The following is a 21,945-nucleotide window of genomic DNA, read 5'->3' as shown; positions in this document are numbered from 1 at the left end:
ATACATCTATTTTACTGGACTACTGTGAAGGACAAATGAACTAAAGTATATTTCAATAACAAAATAACGTACTTAGTACAGTGCCTAACACATGGGGTACACCAAATAACAGCTTTTGCTATTAGTATAGAGAATGAAACTGCATTGTGTCAGGTGATGTAGGTAGAGGTTTCAAGTGAGTACCAGTTACTGAGCACCGTTTATACACACTCGATAAATGTTTGTAATTAAGTCTAAGCCTTAAAAAGCAGAAGGCTAACGGTTTCTGTTTCTTATTCTGGAGCTGAAAGGGGATGGCCCCAGGGAAAGTGAGATATCGGCTATATTGTACATTCACCGTGATTTTATAAGTGATGCTGATATGGAAGGAACTTGATACAAAGATCATGGAAAGCGATACAGCATCTGCAACCAACCCCATTGGCCAAAAGGGCACTGAAGGACATTTACTAATGCGGGTAATTAAACATGCCTTACTAACCAGCAAAAAAGCCCTGCTGACTATAGCAGTGAGGCAGATAAAGAAAGAACTTCACCCTCTGAAGAGAGATTAGATATGATACTAAAAGTGTCTGTTCAACCGCTAACAGCCCTGTGTGGAGATAACACTCTCATCAGAACTCATCTAATGCTAGTTTCAAATATGGGCCCAACCTAGCCTCCTGACAATCTAAGCCACAGCAGAAGTTCCACAAACTCTAATAAATCTCTGTTATACACAAGGTAAGAAAAACAGGTATTGCGGTAGTTTTTTTTGTTTTGTTTTCTCCTATTAGGTCCCTCTTAGTTATTTTGTTAAAGAAATTAGCAAACTGTACCTTGACATAGAACTTATACAGATAGAGAATCTAATCAAAGGGACGATAAGAACTACCCTTGTAAGAGACTATTTTGCTTTGTTTTCTTTGTAATCAGTTAGCTGCTGGTATGGATACTTTGTCTTGGCAGGAAGAAGACGAATCTTAGCTGAGCCAGTTTCAAGCTAATTTTCTGGAGACTGCTGTACAGACCTGCCTTGCTGTAAACACAGTCATTACCTGGCATCCAGCAAATACTTAAACTGATCTCAGAGATCTACGCAACTTTTAAAGCTCGATAAACAACATGTGGTTCAGTTTACAATGGAATACTATTCAGAAACAGCAAAAATGATTCTTTAAAGACTGTCCAGCTAAGACATGAAGCAGACCAGACCAGCACTGGTCATCACCAGCCATTCACACCTGAAGGTAACACACAGGCTCCATAAAAAAACAGCTATGGATAATAAAGATCGATGAAAACTTGTCCAGAACGCAGCATGGCACCAGTCCCATTTCCAAGGCCTATTACTGTAGAAAGATAGTATCTTCAAAAAAATAAAAATTACGAATTAGATTCGATTGCCAAAAATTCTTACTTCACACTACAAAGAAACAGAATTTCTAACAGGAAGCCACATGTAAATTATGGAAAATAGAACACAGTATATTTCATACTGCTGAACTTCTCAGGAACTGACCATGATTTTAAGATTTAGAGTAATAACATCTATTTAGAAAGTGGAGTACTTGCAGTAAATACACTTAAGAAATAAGATAAATAAATGGTTTATTTTTCTTAAGGAAAAAGTAAAACAGAATCCACCAAAAATCTAAAAACAAACAAACAAACCTTGCAGAATATAGTCAGAAAACTTACCCTATTGGTTTCAAGACCCTAGAAAGCTACAGTAATTAAAACAACATGGGATTGACTCAAGAACAGACAGAACAGGTAGTATCGCAGAGAACAGCAGGAAGCTAACCCACAAAGCTGCACACACAGCACCTGCTTTATGGCAATGTAGCACTGCAATGCATCTTTTTACTGAAGGGTGCTGGATATTCATAAAGAAAATGAAGAAGTCCTGACCCATGTCTTAACCAAATGAAAAATCAATTACAGATAAATTATGGACTTAATATGATAGGTAAAACAATGTAGCTTCAAGAAAATAATATATATAGTTGGGGAGGATTCACTACCTTGGGGTAGAAGTTTTATTTTCTCATTATTATTTTTCTGAGTCAGGGTCTCTCTCTGTGGCCCAGGCTCTGGAGTTCAATGGCATAATCATAGCTCACTGCAGCCTCGACCTCCCAGGTTCAGGCAGTCCTCCTACCTCAGTCGCCCAAGTAGCTGGGCCTACAGGTATGAGCTACCATGCCTGGCTAATTAACATTTTTTTTTTTTTTTAAAAGAAATGTGGTCTTACTATGTTGCCCAGGCTGGTCTTGAATTTGTAGGCTTAAGTGATCCTCCTGCGTCAGCCTCCCAAAGTCCTGAGATTATAGGTATGAACCACTGTGCCCTACTCAAAGTTTTTAAATAGAAACATGAGCACTAACCATAATGGAAAAAAAAAATTATTAACTGGACAACATAAAAAATAAAAAAATTCTGTTCACCTAAAAACCCATTAAGAGAATTAAAAAGCTACAGAACGAGAGAAGATATTTACAATATATTTATCTGACAAGGAACACGTATCTATAATCTATAAGAACCTCCTACAAGTCAGTAAGAAAAAGACAGACGACCCAACAGAAAAGTAGACAAACAGGCTGAACAAACTTCATGAAATAAAATGTCAAAAGGGTAAAACCATAGGTAGGAATAGCCCAATTAAATAAAGAGACATACATCATCAATGTGGCCTAAATTTTAAAAGACTGAAAAAGATCCAAGAGCTAAGTGAGAAAGAGGATGTGGAGCAATTGGAACTTTCATGTACCACAGTGGGGAAGGGAGGTGTCAACTGTACAATCACTTTGGAAAACGTACAGGACTGTAGTCGAGCTGCACATATGCACACTCCGTGGCCCAGACATTCAACTCCTGTGCACACACCAGAAAATGCACCAGAACATATGCAGGCAAATGTTCATAACAGTTTTATTCATAATAACCCAATTGGAAAACCTCAAGTGCCTCAGTGAAGTAGGATGGATACATAAAATGTAGTTAATTCTTACAACAGAATACTATTCAGCAGTGACAAAAATGAACTACTTCTACACACAAATCTCACAGGTATAATGTTGAGTAACAGAAGCCAGATGCATAGAGTGCCCACTGTTTGATATCTATTTACATAAAATTCAAAACCAGGGAATGCTAATCTATGGTGACAGAAATAAAAAGAGTGGTTACTTTGGACAGAGGGCAAACCACCTGTTTGTGGGTCCAAGGGAAGCTTCTAGGGTGCTGGAAATGTTCTTTGTTGGTGTGAGTCATAGTTACACTCTTAACCCTATAGAAAGCATCTGCTTCTGGTTGGGATAAAGTCACGAGACCATTATTCAAACTCTAATGCCAAGAACAAATCAGCTAACTTCCCAACCAAAGCTTTTTGAAACCACAAGATAGGAGAGAACAAAATAAAGCCTAACTGAATGAAAATATAGAATCAGACAAGCCCTTTCTAGGAGAAGACTCACAGCTGCCTTTATCCCTGAAGGAGGAGTGAGAGGAAGAAGACAGAACTCTGCCTTTAAAAAACATACGGATAAATCACCCAAACTTTGAAGGAAGCTGAAGTCGCCGTGAATCAACAGGCTTGATGAATTCACATCCTGAGGGAGTCTGCACCCACCACTGACTCTTTCTCATGGGTTTTTATCTAGTATACGAGGGGGTAAACCAAAGGTGGGGTGCAGCGCTGAAGAGCTGTCATGCTAAGGAAGAAGTTCCAAAGGGTGGATTGGAATGTCAAAGCACAGAGAAGACACCGTTTAGGAATCTGTTGTAGGATGGAGGTAAGTGAAGGTAGAGGCCTTGGAAATGAAGATAAATGAATGGATTTCATGAACTGGTTTAGAGATAGAGGAGAAAGAGCCTTGGTGTGGCACTCCTACATCACATATTTTATTGTGTTATGAGGTTAAAAATTAGATGCATAAAAATCCCATTATATAATTTTGTCACAACTGTCTAGAATGAGAACTGCATGCAGAAATCACAACAGAGGATCAGAGATGAGTGGAAGCTCTTGATCTAGACTAATACGCTATCAAGAACCCAGACAAAAAGATACCACAGGAAGGTTGGTACCAAATTTAAAAATTAGCCCCAGAGTACAATACAGATAAAATTCCAGAAAAGTCTTTGGACTCGTGGGGAAGTAGGTATGAAGCAACACATTCATGTCCAAGAGTTTGGCTGGGGTCAAAAAACATTTCCAAAACCCAACAAGCTTCAGAGAATAGGTAAAGAGGAAGCTGAAGATTTATGATAATTATGTTAACAAATCTTATAATAGGTGAGTTTCACCACTTAATCTCAAGCATCAATCTAAGTGGATAAAGTCAATAAGTACGTCTTTCCTAATATAACTATAACAATAAAGCCATATTAAACAATTTATCGAAGGGACTGGTGGGAAAAGGAGAGAAAGACTCGGATCAGGTAACATCAAATACCTCATGGTCCAGTCCCTATACGAGAATTTTCTTGATTCTTGCCTCTGAGCCTCCAATTTTGGGCAGCATCCAGTTACTACAGGTGGTCTTACAGTTATTACTACTTTTACTGAAGCCTAACTGAGCTGGGTTTTAGGTTTATGCCTTTGTAAAGTACACACAATTACATAAGAAATAAAATACTGGAAGTAGATGACTTATGAGAGAATGTGATCAATATATGTTTGTTGATCTTGAAAACAGCCTAGGAGAGTGAAAGAATAGATTAATTAAATAATTAAGCCAAACATGAATTTTAATATTCAAAGACATTTATAAGCAAAACACCCTAAGGTATATTTATAGAGCCACTTTAATTAGTCAGTATTCAAAACGGCTTTACACACGAGTCAAGTTTTCAACATACTTTAAATATGCATCTCTTCTAAATGAGAGAGCTGGGGTACTGTAAACCAAGCACGGAACCTGGAATCAGAATATGAGGCCTTGAGTCCTGGCTCTGTGGGGTTACAAACTCTGAAAGTAAATCATGCAACTTTCTTCAAATGGAAAATGGAAAACTCTAAGGGGCTGCCACAAATATTAAATAATAATGGATATAAATGTGCTCTGTAAAATGAAAAGTGATGTATCATTTCCTCAAAGGAGTGAAGCAAGAGAAAAATATGTTCATGAACATTTGCTTTTATTCAATTAATAGCCTTATCAATAATATCTGCATATATACTTAAGACAGTACATTTTAACTTACTGATTCTGATGCAAAACCAAAGAATCCTAGGTTCTCTTTCAGACTATTATCCCTGACATTTGCATTAGCCAGTAGAAATTAGATGACTTTCAAATGTATCTAAGAATTACCTGTCATAGTGATTTCTCATGGATTACATTAATACTGCCCATATAATTTCAAGAGAAACTCTATCAGAATAGTTAGTTTAGGCTGTGAATTCAGAGAAACCTGCATGCAAACTCTGCATCTATTACTTCCTAAGTGCATGATTTTGTAGAATCTAACCATCCTTAAACTTGGGTTTATACCACAAAAGTGGAGATGTTCACAGTGCTAATATCACAACTTTCAAGGATTTAAGAGAGAGCAGCACCTAATGTACTTAACAGAATGCCTGGCATGTAGTACAGAGCTTATAGATGTTTGCTATGATAACATTGAAAACGTTGCTTCAGAACAGTAGAGATCTTTGTTTTCCATTTATGGTCATTCTCATCCTTGAAGAGGTATGCAGTCCCATATGCACATAGTGATATAGGCTCACATTATTTAATGGCCAGAAAGGGATTCTGACATCTATTGAACAACCACTTCGAGCCAGGAACTATGACTGACACTACAAATACAAAGATGAACTAGATGTTCACTCTAACTTCAAATACTTCACAAGAATGTAAGACTCTTAAGGGTAGATTATTTGTTAACTCTGCCCATGGAGGTATCTTCAGGGATTAAAATAGTACCTCAAATATTGGATTTCCTTGGTAAATACTTGTGGAATAAATAGTCTTAGTTTTCTACCATACATATAATTATCTAGATCCCAAAGCAGAAGATGCTTTAATATATTTTGGATAGCCAGTGAAGAGAAACTGTAAAGAACAGTATATTTATCATTACATAGATATAACTAGAATTGGGTTTAAAGTCTTTGAAACAATGTTAATTTTTTTTTTCTTTTACAAAATAAACACAATGACATTTGGTACTTCGAAAAAAAATTGAGAAATATTCAACACACATAGGAAACAATTCACCAAATGACTGATAACAGGAGGGAAACCTGATACCATTTTCTTACTGATGTACTAACACTTCCCACTACTAAATTTATATGATCATAAAATTTATTTTTAAAGATTGAAAGCACTGCTCACCTGGTCTTCTTCTCCTCCACCTTCTTCATCATATTTTAAAATATTATCTCTTACATCATCTTCTGGATCAATTAAAAGTTGTTTGGCCTGGCGTTCTTTATCCCGGCGTTTCATCCACACCACAAACATCAGCACAAGGACTAGGTAGGAAAATAGTAAAAATACATAATATTGTCATTTTTAAAGCCTGGCCTATCTAGTCACAGTATTCAGTACTAATAATTTATACTTATATAGGCTGAAGGTTTGTAATGCATCTTTCACTCTACTATATATTTCTGACCTCACATTAAGAGAGACAAGACAAAGCAGGCTGAAGCACTGGGTTTAGAGTATGAAGGCCTGGGCTCCCATCCCTGGTGCCCTGCAAACTCATTTGAGAGGTGATCATCCTTGTTCTCAGTTTTACCATCCACATATGGGGACAGTAACTTTTTCTATCTTCCCTTTGGCTTGCTAAAGGATAGTTGTCCTTAATAGGGCCTTGTAAATTCTAGAGACACAAAACAGCAGTAAGTTGTTACTTGCTGTGTTATGTAGGTTGGTCAGTCATCATTACACTCCAAAATTCACAGAAAACAACACTTCTCTAGGAGGACAAAGTTTGCCCAGATGACCTGGGTAGTAAATTGGAACTAAGTCAGGAATTGGACTCTGAGGTTTTGACTCCCAGAGGCTAGTGCATGTTTCAGCTAAGAAAGCTAGGGGATTCATTTGAACACTGAAAAAACATTAGACTTTCATGTTTTATACTTTGTGCCAGGTCTAGAAGCATAAATTTTCCGGTAAGTTGATGTTAATATCAGCACCAATTCAGTTTCCTTCAAAATGTCAGTTACTTCTTCATTGCCATAATCCATCATAGCTAAGTCTTTCTTGATAAGATTGGCATCTATGGCACATTTCAGTTGAAATGGAAACATATCCCTGAGTGCACAAATTCTGTCTAAAATCTGGGGTTATCAGTTTATATCCTGAAGCAAAAGATTTAATGACTCCTATTGGAGCACATTTTTATTATTGGCCATAAAAGTAAATATCCTCCTTTTAAAGCCAGATAACATGATCTCATTTGCTATTGTTCCAGGGCTAAATCTAGCAAGTGGATTATTAGTAATAGCATGCAGGTTTCAAATTATAGCCAAAGTAGTCTCCACACAGGAAGTAAAAAATGCTTAGACTTCTATAGTAATTGCTTAGAATAAAAGGATAGAATTCTAAATTAACAGAACACTTGTAAATGGAGAAAACATAAAAGAAATGGCCAACATTTTCAAGAAAGTGATTGGTGTATAGCATGATCACACAATAAACTAAGTCCTGCTGCTATTTCACAATAAAACACAGGGCCCAGGCAATTTATTCTTTTAACCTGCCTGCTTAGAAGTGGTTCCTAAAGTACTTTCCAGTGGTTAATTTTTTGCATTCCATTGAACCAAAGATTGTAAAGTACCTTCAAAAGAAGCAATTCCTTAATCTACACTTACTCTAAAGACAAATTTATTGAGCTGGGTAATCATTTCTATTATCAAACGTGCTGTATGTGAAGTGCAATCTCTCACTCTTTTACACAGCCCTTCAGAAACAAATACCTTGATCCTCGCATGACTGGAGCACGTTGCTGACTGTGCTTTATATGAAGGAAGGTGAAGGAAAGCGATATACTTATTTTCCTAAATCAACAACTACGTGCCATAAATTCATACTCAAATCATAAGAAAAGTGCTCAAACTTGGGATTGTTTAACGTTTTTCCTATGAAAAGCGTTTACTACAGCTCCCTGAGCAATCAGCACGAGAAAGGGGAAGAGGGCACGGAAGAGGCATGCTGAGGAGGCTTGTTGCAAACCTCAAGTGCTTGAAACAAAGCTCTGGGGTTTTTTCATTCTAAAGTGGACTTGGCCGACCCATATATGATTGGCGAGGAAATGCTGAAAGGTCAAAGAGTTGTTAGACTACTTTGCCAGGCAATAGCAACAAATGACTTTGCTGAACATCCTGGAAGCCAAGAGAACTGAAATCTAAAAGACAGTAACAGTACTCACTAAGCAGGATGATGATGCAGAGCAGGATGGCAATGATGGCACCAGTGCCAAGCCCTGCACCCACAATCCTGTCCACATCTGTGCAGTCCCCGTTGGAGTCACACTGGCAAACCTTCACGCGCAGGATGGAAATATTTGATTTGGGAGGATTACCCGAATCTGTGATTATGATGGGAACTTCATAGATACCAGCTTCAAGAAATTTTATCTTTAAATTAAGCTGAGCAAAATCACCTATATGAAAAAGGAAAAACATAGTTTGATAGGTAATACTTAAAGTGGTAAAAAAACACATAGCATTGTTCAGAATGTATTTACTACCTAACAGCACACATAAAGTGGATTACAACTATGCTGCATTCTAAATACTTTTTTGGCCGTAAAGGCCTTTAATATCTTACTTAAACTTTAAGTAGCTTTTAAAGTATGTATAATGAGAAGATTACGAAGCACATAAAAATTAACTTTTCATGCCAGGCTTCAAAATCTCTCAACTGCACATATATTCAAATAATTAACCTGTTCTTACCATTAAGCCGAGTGATGGTCCAATTTCTCTTAATAGTCACTGGAGATAAAGGAAGATCAAAAGCAAATGGTCCAGCATTTGGATCAATGTCGTAATCAAGTGCTGTAATATTAATTGAATTGGGGTCTGGAGTTTCGCAAGTCTCTGCCTCTTGAGGTAACACTTGAGGGGCATTGTCATTAATATCAAGTAAATAGATCTGCAGCGTTCCTGTTCCACTCATAGGAGGAATTCCTGAAAAGAGAAAAATCACAAACGATGCTGAACAGTTCTCTCCAATGAGCCTCAATTATGGTGAAATTCTCAAAGCTTCTAACCTTCTGGCCCTTATAACTGTGTAACCTTGGAAAAATTTAGTTGCTATGGCATCTGGGCAGACCATTTCCAGAACAAAGCCCCTTCTTGCTTCCCAGAAAGAATGACCCTGAGCTGCCACTGCTGCTCTGCAGGAGCTGAGCAAGGTGACGAAGAATGCCCCTGCTATGGAATCCCAGACTTTCCTTGCCCCTCCTGCCCATTATTCAGGGCTTGCACAGACCATGCTCCTCCAGGACTGTGAGGAATGTTGGAGATGCAAACACAGGGCTCGTGATCCTGTGGACCCTACTCTTTTTATGGAGAACCAATATATATGCATGAAAGAATATAAGAATGCTTTTAATGATCTAACACAGCTTTGACTTCTTGAAACAGTCTACAGACAAGTGATACAGAACCACAGACCTCAACTCAGGAAGGAATATCATGCAGAAGAGAAATGATATTTACTAACCAACCAACTACCTGCTTGAGATCATATTAGGCTGCTCTATGTACATTCTTTCATTGTAATCCTATGACACAGGTTTAAACAGATGAACCTGAGTCTGTAAACTGCTCATGGTCACACACTCTTGTAAGTGGTGGAGTTGTTACTAAAGATGGGTCGGCCTAACCTCAAACCCATTCTCATTCCACGATAATAAAATGCTGTCTCCACCACTTTGTGTGATAATTTAGTCTAGTGATTTGATTTGCTTCTGCTATACTATAAATATTCACACACACATATATATAATATGTTTATGAATATTTTATAAATAATGCTGTACACTGAAGACCAGAGATTTAAGCGACCTGCCAAAGGTCATGCAACTAGGAAGGTGCGCATACATACACAATCCTGGGGAGGGAATAAGGAGGAATGTTTACCAATTTCTATGAGGAATATGATAGTTCTAAGATCAGGGAGAGTTGCACTGGAAGCGTATAGTGGCTGTTACAACATTCCAACACCACCATGACCACTATGATGCTCAATAGTTTGAGGGACTTTGAAATTTATTATCACATTTAATATTACTATACTTTTGTAACAACCATATAGAATATGTAGGTAGTGAAACAATTTATCAATAATGAAACTAAGGCATAAAGAGTATAAGAGCTTGCCTAATCATTAAGGAACAGAGCTGGGGCTCCAAATCTAGCCTTGTGACTAAAAATAAAGTGCACTTGCAAAACATCACAGCTACATACATTTAACAGGTCACTTCTCTCTCTTATCAAAAGCTTTTCAATTAGAAAACAATCCTTATTGGTGAATGAGAAATCTGGTCGTAACTCACAACCAATATACATACATACATACACATAATTGTATGGCTCTTTAGATCTTAACCTAGTGATTCAAGATGCATTACTTTCAGTTCCACTGTAGAAAGCAAGCCACTGTTTACAGCAAAAAAGCATAAAACAGGTACTAATGATATGCTTTGATGTACAATGGCAAAAGCTATTCCTACAAAGTTCCAACACTATTTAAACAAGAGGTCCCATATTAAAAAGGGTAAGAAATATTTCTTTGGTTGGTCATTACATAGATTTTCTACAAATAGTAATCTCATTAAATCTTAGTATACAGATTTAGAAAGGTTCATTGACATTATTCTTAAAGTATTGGTATGTAACATTTTAGCAATGCAAAATATTTTACAATTTGAAAATTGCAAACACCAACTTCAACCACCAAATTGAAGCCTGCTATTTTTTTATTAAATACCAACAGTCATATTTATAGTTTAATACTGAAAATATTTTAAAATACAGTTGTGTTTCAGTTTTGAAACTATTAATACACAATAGGAATACTTATTTGAGTGGTTAGTTTGTGTCAGCCACTGTTTCAAATGCTTCATATGTATGTAGAAGTCATTATATTTTAGTGAAAACACTGAGTAAGGTGCAGATACCTATCTCTATTTAACAAAAAAAGGAAACAAATATATTTAAAACCTCATGCCAATCCCACAGATTCAAAGTGGGAAAGCTGGAGTCTGCGCCTGGGGGTCCTGTAGAACTCCAGAGCCTGAAGTCTGAAGCACACATCATACTGAGAGCTAACAAAGCAAAATAAGCCCCTTATCAGGTCTGCATAAGTTCCCTTTATATTACATATCTCAAAAACGTCCTTATCTATAAATCTTAACCAATTAAAAACCAGCAGAGACTCAGGAAAAAAAGAGGGTGCTACATATATATTCCAAAACCCACACCCTGAAGCTCACTACTCACTTATCTCAATTTATGCACAAAATTAAGTTTCCTAGCCCATGGCAGACAGAAGCAGAGAATTATAAAAAGCAAGACTGAAAGAGATGCATATATGAATGGCAGCAAACAGAGTGACTAGAAGACATATAAAAAGAGCCACTCAAAAAACCCAGTGTCTAGGGCCACTGAGGATGGACTTAGGGCATCAACGTGTGACAGCACAATAAGATAACACAGGTATGTCTACATGAATGGTGGATGAACATCAAGAACAGTCATTGCAAAGACTGAAGGATGTTCCAGAACACCTGTCTGAAATGATAAATAAAAGCTGGACCTCGGAGTCATAAAAGTCAGTTTTCCAGGCAATTGAGTTTTGTAGAAAATTTTAATTCCTGAGCATGCATGATGAGGATCTACTGTCTTTCATCAACATACAAGAAAAAACAGGGAACATACCATTGTCAGAAGCAAGGAAAGTAGCATTATATATATTGTTTTTCACATTTGGTGATTCTCGGTCCAAAACAGCAATTGTAGTTATTTGTCCATTCACAGGATCTATTTTTAGCCAATTGGCAGGATCAGATAATTTAGTGTATCTACAAAATAAAAGTGAAGTTTAATTTTTTTATATGAAACTTTAAAAAAGCATATTTTACAGGTTTAGTTCCACATGCAACTGGCTCATTAACGTGCATTTCTGTAGATGACAGCTGGAAATACAGCTTTAACATGAAAAAGTATTTTTGTGACAGTGGTATTGGGAGGCACATAAAGGTTGTTTGGTCAGGCATGTAGGGAACATTCTACAGGTGTCTGAGGGACAAGACTAGGAGCACAGTCTCTCTAATGTGGGCTAAAGCAGATTGGAAAGTTATCATTTTAGGTTCTCGTCCACTTCAACAGATATGAATGGTGCAGGAAAATAGCCTGAATATAGTTTCTAGATAAGCAGTAGTCTCAATGTATAGGAGTTAAGAGAAATTACAAAAGAAATTGAATACTGTATCACAGAACACGCCTGAAACATTTTAACACTTTATCATGGCCAACATGAAGCCACACTGGAAAGACCACCATAATCCCATTCCTACTTGCATCTTTCACGCTGGGCCGAGCCTCAGATCTATACCTTTGCAAAGAAAGGCCTATACTCTTGAGTCTAAATTGGCAGATTTATCAGCTTAAATTCCTTTTTAAAATTTGGAGTGGGGATTAACTTTTAAAGATTAGATAACCAATCGGATTGGAAAAGGTATGCTATGTTTGGAGAGGTAAAAGTTGTAGGATTTCAATACCTCTATTAACTGGCTATTTATTAATAGCTATCTTGATTTCAGTGAATAGAGAAATGGAGAACATTTAACATTTAATAAAAGATAACAATATGAAGTTATCTTCTAGCAGCAGTTCTGTAAGAAGTTTAATGAAATATAAGTTCATTTTAAAAATGATCATCACCAGCTTTGGAGAACAGTCGCATGGGGTGTGCTCTGCCAACCATCCACTCCCTCATCAGGAAGGATAAATTAGATTTTGCTGAGTTTGGAAATCTTTACAGATAGGTTTTATAAGTTCAATAACTACTGTACAGGTAAGGGATGTTACTTAGCTCTTAGATACTGGTTTTGGCATAAGCTTTCTTTCCTTCATGATGCATGGAGGAGAGATAAATGTTATAAGCTTCTGAAAGTTCCCTATAGAACGTTTTTGTGATGTTTGGCATAAAGGCACAAGCTAAATAATTCTACAGTATTTTTAAAGTAAAAATGGCAGATACAGAGAAGCAAGAACAGCTTTTTCTTTAAATAATAAAGCCATTTTAATATGGATACAGATATCTATATCTAATATAGTCATTGACTGAGAAGAAAATTCAAAGAATTTTAAATTATCTTTTAATATGTAGTTTTGATTCCAATGAAAATTTCTTACTCAAATAGTGAATTAGATAGTGAATAGTGAATAGTGATAGTGAATAGTGAATTAGAACATAAGCTCCAAAAACACTGCAAACAGCATTTCATACCTAATATTTTGCTGCATATATCGATCTGGGTCCTGAGCAGTGAATGTTGTCAACATGGTACCGGCATGAAGCCCTTCTTCTTGTCGAATGATCTTAGGATTGGGAGCAAAATAAGGGTTTTCATTTACGTCAATAACTGTAACAGACACGGTTGCAGTTGACTGAGGTGGGTGCTGAATTCCCTTGGCTAATGGCACTTGATTTTCTGCAGCAACAGTAAGGACAAACATCCTATTTGTTTCAAAGTCGATTGGCTGGAAAATAAAAAGGAAGCCATATTTTTGCAGGAAATAAGAATGCTTGCATTCTGTAGTTTATTCCTCTATCAACTCCATTTCCAAAAACTTAATTTGTTCATTTACTACATGATAAAGTTCCTCTCAAGTTTCTGGAAAACATGCATTAGCATGGTCACTTATCAAAATATTTATTCCAATTAACCTAACTATAAATCTTGAGTACTTAAAAGATTTATGTTCACAAAACAATGCACATGATTACTGCACAGATTTATTGATTTAGGTACATCTAAAAACTTGATGATTCTTAAGAATAGCATTGTTGACTAAAAATACTAAATAATTTAAAGTCAATGAGAACATGATTGTCTAAATGCACACTCTCAAACATTAGTACAAAGATCACTCCTCATCCAGGAAAGTTTTCACCAGTCTATGATGAATTGAAAACAACCCAAAAATCAGAAAATGTAATTTTTAAATAAAGCTAAACTTATTTGATTTAAAAATACCTTTCATAATTTGAAGTACACATTTTGCAGTACAAACGTATACCTAATCACAAACACACCTTTTAAAAATAATACTGTTGGTAGGTGGAAAAGATTTTTCTTTTCCTCTTAGCAAACTAAAACTCTGTTGTCTTCCAGAATATTTCCGAGTATTTTACTGGTCTGTAAAATCCCCAAACTTAAGAAAAACACTCTAGATAAATGCAATGCACAAATAACCCTTCATGTAAATATTAACTTCCAAAGTTCACTGAATCCTGCTGTCACTAGAAATGTTACCAGGAGTCAACTGACTGGACTGGACATTCACTCTTAATTTCCCCTGTTCACCTGCTAATGGAGGTGCAAATAAGCATTAATGTGCAGTAATAACAGGAAAAACAAGAACATTAAGATCTCTTAGGCTCATAACTGGTAGCCTAAGAATGATCAAGAGGTGATGCTCATGAGAAAGCCTCATTATCAGCAGAAACTGTACCAGCTTCCTACCCTAGACCACCTTTTAAAATCTTCAAACACATCGTTTTTTTTCTAAAATCCCCAATTCAACGATTCCTTTCTCTAGTATTTTAAACAAGGGAGAAAAAATGCCAAAAAGTAAGACTGCAATATTTAGAGTGATTTCACTAGCCACAGGAAGCTTTCCCCTGATGTAACATTTATTTAAGCTAAGGGGTATACGCACAGTTCAAAGTCCTTTAATGTGTATGAAGCTCATTTATCTCTCATAACACCATGACTAACGTACTGTTATCAGCCCCTTTCTGCATGAGAAACCTAGAATTTACAGTGATTAAATAGCTGGCCATGACCACACAGATATCAGGAGCAGCGCTGAGACTCTACACAGACAGCGGACTTGAGTTGGTGCTTTTGATCACCACGTTCCTTCTGAGAGTTTCCATTCCCATTCCATTCTACTCACGCATCTGCATAATTCTTGGCAACTTTAGCACATCTTTCTACGTAAGGTCAACATTTAGGTTCACTTACAAATCAAGAGTGTTTACGTGGGAGGCAAAGAAGTAAATCTCTTTACTGGGCGGCTAAAAGAAAGGGATGTTCACTTTAACAGGCTTTTCCATTATAGCTATGCGTTTATTATTCTTGAAGAACATCCCCTTGGCTTCTAGCACTCAATTGTTTTGTTTGGTTCTTTTTTGACCATAAGATCAGAAGAACCGATTTCTTAACGGCTCGGAAACAGCATTTAAAAACAGCCATGCAAATGCAAGAGCTTTCTGAAATGCAGGCTTTCTTCTTGACTACTCATTCCATTTTACTTCTATGGCTTTTCTGGTTTGTTCACTATCTGCCAATATTCTAACAGCTGTAGATATGAAAATAGCAGGTGTGAGGCATCATTCTTAATAGCTATCAATGGTGATTAAAACTTCAGAATGTGATATATCACGAACATATCAACTACACCGACAGTTAATGTTGCTTAGGCCAGTCCTGTACTCAGATTGGTAAAAACTGTCCAAACTGATTCAAAATCAATCATCAAAACGCTCACAAAACTCTCACTCAAAACTCATTCAAAAACTCACAAAACTCTCATCGCAAACCTCTCATTCAAAAACCCTCACATCAGTGATGATGCCTCAGCATAAATTAAGTATAATTTATGTAATTATAAATTATACTTTATAAGTAAGTATATAGTATATTGGGAGGTAAGACATAACCTCCCAAATATATATCAGACCCACACCTGGAGATATCTGAAAGAAAAACGTCCTAAGTTTCCATTGCAAAACAATGAGGGGGGGACATATATTGGTCCTTGCTGAGCAGCTGTCAGTGGCCTAAGGAACACTTACTTTGACCACGGTGACTAACCCGTCGTTGCTGTTTGGGTCGGTCTGGATGGCAAACCGTCCTGTAGGATCTCCGCCACTGATTCTGTACACTGCATTCCAGGCTGGTGTATGGGGTTGATCCTTATCAGTCACAGTTAGATTAGCTACTATGACATCTACCCTGTTCTCAGGAACTTCACCATAAAACTGTGAGAAAGACAAACCTGAGTCAGAGGAGCAGCGTGGACCACTGAAGGACAACTTGTCTTGATGACCACACCATCCAATTTTACTGCCCCATTAAATTTTTATTATCAACACTAAATGAGGAGACTGATAACGCAGGTAATCACAGCATTTATGTCTGACTTTAAAAATAATGTAACATTTTTCAGTAGTCCAGTTTTTTTCTAAATTACCTTACAGTTTCATTAATATTAAAATCAGCATCCATTTGTGAGTCTCTAGGTGATTATGGTGGGGTGGGGGAAAGAACTTGTCTACACAAAATGATTTTACCCCAGATATGGATAATTATATGCTGACAAAGTAGCATAAATCAGTTATGCAACTCATGCATCTGAAAATATTCATAAGCATTTTGTTGTAACAGCACAGTCTTTTTAGGACGTGTTTTCTAGGCAGCTTATTTTAACAACTTTAGCAGTGGACTTGGAGACTACAAGGAAACAAATTACTTGGATGCCTCATGTAAGGCCCTGATGACAGAAATGTCCTAGTTAGCAGCCATGCTACTACTAGGTAAAGCAAGTTCCACCTCTATTTAACACACTTATTATTCATGACCAAACTTCTCAGTAACGAACTATAGAACCAAAGTTGTGTGAGTGACAGGCTGTACTCACCGTCATGGCAGTAAACTCTGGAGGATTGTCATTGACATCTGTCACTGTGATGATGGCCGTGGCTGTGTTTGAAAGGCCATATGTGGGATTGCCTTCCATGTCTGTAGCCTGAATTATTAACGTATACTGTTGCACTTTCTAAAAAGAAATAAAGATAACAACTTAAATGAAACTAGTTCCTCAAGAAGACATAACAGTTGTTCTGTAAATGGCTCTTTATAATGCAAGGAGAGCATGGCATCATTCATTCTGATTAACATGACTTGAAATTTCCCAAGTGGAGTTCCCTTTAACTTAGAAGCACAGGTCTGGTCCCTGTCTAGAGAGATTTAACTGTGTATATTCACCTCTAGTGGCAGAAAGGAACGCAATGCAGATGTGTGAAATTCACAGCTAAGCTGAAACCTCCATCTGGTTTCAACTTTCGCCTTTCTTCACTTCACAGGATTGTGATCAAGCATTCAGTAATTTGGTTCATATTTACTTTCTTGTATGTTAATTTCTACCCAGTTTAGGATACTAAAGACAATGAAGAATCTCAAGAGAGGGAGAAGAATGCATATATAATTCACGATGTAAGCTTTCCTTTTATATGTTCTTACATATATTCTATTTTAACAGGGTAGATGCAATATTTTCCCTTAAATTCCATTAATACATATAATTCAAAACCATATAGAAGAGATACACAGCATTCTTAAACAAAGTCAAAACTTGAAGATTTTACGTTTATTTCCATAGTCTTCTAATGGCATATATCTGATAATTGCGTATTCAATGGATTAGGATTTGGGTATAACACTCATTGTGTCCACTGTTTTGAGCACAGACCTACAATGGACATAAATATTGATACATTTACATGTAGATGATTATTATTAGATAGGCATCCACTACTTTCAAATCCCAGGTTGACTGTTTTAAAAGAGAGCCAAATTAAGCTGTAATAGATCTAAGAGAAAATGCTGAGATTGAGAAGTCAGGCATTTGTCAAAAAAGTTTTATATTAGGAAAGCCTAACTACAAACAATATCTAAAATCATTTGGAATCTCTGTGGAAATTGGCACAGATAGATCAAAAACAGTGATCATTTTCATAAATGTTAAAACATTCTGAACAACAAAATCCACTACATACAAAAATAAACTGTCACTGCAAAGTGCAGTTTTCCCTGATTCTAAATATAGCTAACATTATGAATGGCCATTCTTAAGGGATTTCTGGAGCTTAGATAGATAGAATAGACACAAATTGTAGCTTTTGATTTAGTTGTCAGAGGGAGGGGCAAAGAAAAGAAAGGAGTAGGAGGGAAAGCCAAACCGCCCACATTAGATTTTAAGTCTCTGTCTGTCCACCCAAATGCCAATCTCTAGCAGTTATTTATTTCAGTTATTTCTGTCTTCCTAAAAGAGAACATGTTAGACTTTTTTGAATTAAAAAACACACACAAAGAAATAATGTTGGATGAGTCATTTAATTTTTCTTAACCCACAGTACCTCGCTATAACGTGAACATAAGCTATAATACTTCTTCAATTGGTTTTCTTCCCCAGTTAGAAGTGTCACTTCAGCTTAATGCTTTCATGGTTAGTGAGAGAATTTTGCGGGGCATTCAGTTCAGCCTCCCAGCTGAAAACCATGAAAATAAAAAAAATTATGACTTTTGAAATTTGAGTTTTGTTAGCTGTTATTTGCAGAAACAGATGAACATTCTCAAAAAGAGAGAAAAAAGGAAGTTTACTTTTTAAGAAGTTAACTCACATAGGTATTACATGAAGGTATAGTTCTTTCCTAATGTCTATTCTACAAAAATCTTTAGAATTGTATATGCATAATACATCCAATAATTTTCCACTGATCTGCAATACTGGAATTAGTAGCTAATACTTGAAATTTCTTATTGCTGCAAGCTAGTCTGGAAATTTTAAATTACAAAAGGACACTTGTTATTTCCAAAGTACAGTATCTCTTCAAATAAAAAAAAAATTCAGTTGGTAAATAATGTCATCTCCATTTTCAAATGCCTGACTGGTAAAATATTCTTATATTTAGTAAGGAAGCCTTGATGGCCTATGTTTTAGATAATGAACTGCTTAGAGCTTCTTGCCTAATTTGGTCACTGGGCATCTGTTTGTGAATGACTGACATTTAGATTCCGTAAGGGTTCCACTTCCCGCTCTCATAGTACCTCAGCTGATCAAGGGGATTCTGCTTGAAAACTTCTCTTCCCTTCCTGCTCTCTATAGAATACAATCCGAACTCATCTGCTTGCTGTCAATCCTTCCCTCTCTGAAACTCGCCTATTTTACAAAAGTGATGCCTCCCATTCGCTTACCCCACACCTGGGGCTATTTTGCATTTATCTTCAAATGCCCTGTCATGATCCTATGTCACAGAATTTGGCATTCACCTCTGCCTAGACTAGTGGATGTTACCCAGAGTGAACATTTTGGGTTGTCACAACTAAGGAGTGCTTAGTTTTGACAACCAAACTTAGTACCGACATCTAATAGGTAGAGGCCAAGGATGCTGCTAAACATCCTACGATACACAAGATAGGCCTCATCACCAAGTAAAAATGTCATAGTGTCCTGGTTGAGAAACCCTTGCCTGGAATACCATTCCCTTCATTCCAAGCCTGGCTAACATGTGGCTTAAAAGCTACTTTGGAGATGACTTCTGCCAAGGCCTCAGGACAGAGCCCTCACAACACATCCCATCACTGTTTATAGTTTATATGGCTGTTACCGGTCGTATATCTGTATCTGCCTCACTGTGCATGTGTGTGCATATATACAGACACACACACAAACACACACGCGTCCCAAGGGCCCTTGCTTTGTTGATGCTTGTGTCACTGGCATATGGCACAGTGCCTGACTCAGAGTAAGAATTCCACAAATGCTTCTGACTTGGTGGATGGATGGGTGAATGCATAAGAAACCTTGCGTTTTGCACGATCTTACCTCAGGTAAAGAAAAAACCATCTTCTATTCACATGGATAGCTATAATTTATTTATTAAAACCCATACTGGGAGCATAAACTAGCTCACCTTTTCCCAAAACCACAGTGATTCATATACAATAGTCCCAACTCTAATATTTCCTCATACCATGAGTCACTTCCTATTTATCTTGACATTGATTTGCTATTTAAAGCTTAATTTATTGTAGAAGTCCCATAAATGGAAAGCTAGCATCACTTATCATAAATATGACAGTAAAAAATAAACACGATGAATTTCTTAAGATTCTGGCAGTCTCTACTTGATGAAGTAGCACCTGAAAGGCTGTGTCTGCTTGCTGTCCTAGAAGCGTCTCTGCATTTACCAATAAAAATCTTACGCACATGCAGCACTATTTCAACAACTAGAGTGACATCAGTGAATGAGGAGGTGAGAACATTTAGTCATTCATACAGCAGACATTTAATGAATGTCTTCTAAATGCCAGGCAATGGAGTATTTACTTGGATAAAACAGTGGCCAAAACGAGATACAGCCTTGCTTTCATTAAGTGATGGAGGCAGAGAGTAACGGATGATAGGACCATAGAGAGCCACCAAATGCATGAGTGCAAGTACAGAAATGGTAGGAAGAAGTAATATGAAGAACCTTCAATAGTGCGTACCAACTATTAGGTTGGTACAAAAGTAACTGCAGTGTTTGTCATTACTTTTAATGGCAATCACTTTTAATGTCATTACTTTTTTGATTAAAAAGAGAACTTAAGGCCGGGCGTGGTGGCTCAAGCCTGTAATCCCAGCACTTTGGGAGGCCGAGGCGGGCGGATCACGAGGTCAGGAGATCGAGACCCTCCTGGCTAACCCAGTGAAACCCCGTCTCTACTAAAAATACAAAAAAAAACTAGCCGGGCGCGGTGGCGGCCACCTGTAGTCCCAGCTACTCGGAGGCTGAGGCGGGAGAATGGCAGGAACCCGGGAGGCGGAGCTTGCAGTGAGCCGAGATTGCGCCACTGCACTCCAGCCTGGGCGACACTGCAAGACTCCGTCTCAAAAAAAAAAAAAAAAAAAAGAACTTGATGACTAAACAGATTGTGGGTACTAAAGGCAATTAAACTATGACCTTGGGAGACTGAGGAGAAGGTCCTGGTCACGTGAAATAGGAAATTCATCATATATCACAGATTTCAGGACATGACATATTTGCCTCTAGATAAACTGGGTTGGGGACAGAGAGTTGAATAATAATGGCACCGAAACTTAGGAGGGAAGTATAGATTTGTGACTCTGTTCAAATTCTTAACTGCTAAGCCCCAGTCCCCTTATCTGTGAAATGGGACTAAAAGTACCATCTACCTTATAAATGTGTAGTCTAACTTTCTTTTGTATACGTACTACATGCTGGCACTGTTCCAAGGGCCTTGATTTAAAAACTAAAAACAACTTTTATTGAGTTTGAGCACTACGTGCCTGGCAGAGTGCTAAACACTATGCATTATTTCATTTAGTCCTCACAATAATCCTATGAGGCAGGTGGGGTTTTGAAACCCCATTTTACAGATGAGGAAACAGGCTTAGGAAGGTACGGAAGCTTGCCATGGACACCCAGCCATAAGAGGCAGAGACTAGACTTGAACTCAGGTCTGAGTCAAGAATCTGTACCATTAATTAACCCACTATGTGAGTGCCTTCTAAGATGGTCAGAGTACTGCACACACGCAGCATGTGCACAGGTCAAGAGGGGAAAGCAGATGAAAAGCCAGACTTCAAGTAGATGAGGAAGGAGTGGAAGTATTTTTTGTTTGCTTGTTCTTGAGACAGGGTCTCACTCTGTCACACAGGCTGGACTGCAGTGGCGTGATTATGGCTCACTGCAGCCTTGACCACCCAGACTCAGGTGACAGGTGATCCTTTTACCTTAGCCTCCTGAGTAGCTGGGATTACAGGCATGTGCCACCACGCCTGGCTAATTTTTTGTATTTTTAGTAGAGATAGGGTTTCGCCATGTGGCCCAGGCTGGTCTCAAACTCCTGGGCTCAAGTGATCCGCCTGCCTTGAGTACAGGCTGCCCCTTGGAGAAAACTGGTGTG

General features: G+C 37.5%; 1 protein-coding gene across 2 annotated transcripts in view; it reads right to left on the bottom strand.

The window, feature by feature from the left end:
• The window catches only part of CDH2 (cadherin 2), a 228,624-nt gene that overhangs the window by 25,888 nt on the left and 180,791 nt on the right, over positions 1-21,945 (bottom strand). For both annotated transcript variants that reach the window (XM_033178071.1, XM_033178072.1), the window contains 7 exons: positions 16,892-17,029; positions 16,047-16,232; positions 13,470-13,723; positions 11,897-12,039; positions 8,906-9,139; positions 8,377-8,610; positions 6,333-6,472 (listed from right to left, as the gene is read on the bottom strand). In XM_033178071.1, the coding sequence (XP_033033962.1) occupies positions 6,333-6,472; positions 8,377-8,610; positions 8,906-9,139; positions 11,897-12,039; positions 13,470-13,723; positions 16,047-16,232; positions 16,892-17,029 (1,329 nt within the window). The remainder of the gene's footprint in view (positions 1-6,332; positions 6,473-8,376; positions 8,611-8,905; positions 9,140-11,896; positions 12,040-13,469; positions 13,724-16,046; positions 16,233-16,891; positions 17,030-21,945) is intronic.

The sequence above is a fragment of the Trachypithecus francoisi genome, unplaced genomic scaffold (genome assembly GCF_009764315.1).
Source record: "Trachypithecus francoisi isolate TF-2019V2 unplaced genomic scaffold, Tfra_2.0 Lachesis_group19, whole genome shotgun sequence".
Lineage (NCBI taxonomy): Eukaryota > Metazoa > Chordata > Mammalia > Primates > Cercopithecidae > Trachypithecus > Trachypithecus francoisi.
This window is presented reverse-complemented; position numbering and strand designations above follow the sequence as displayed.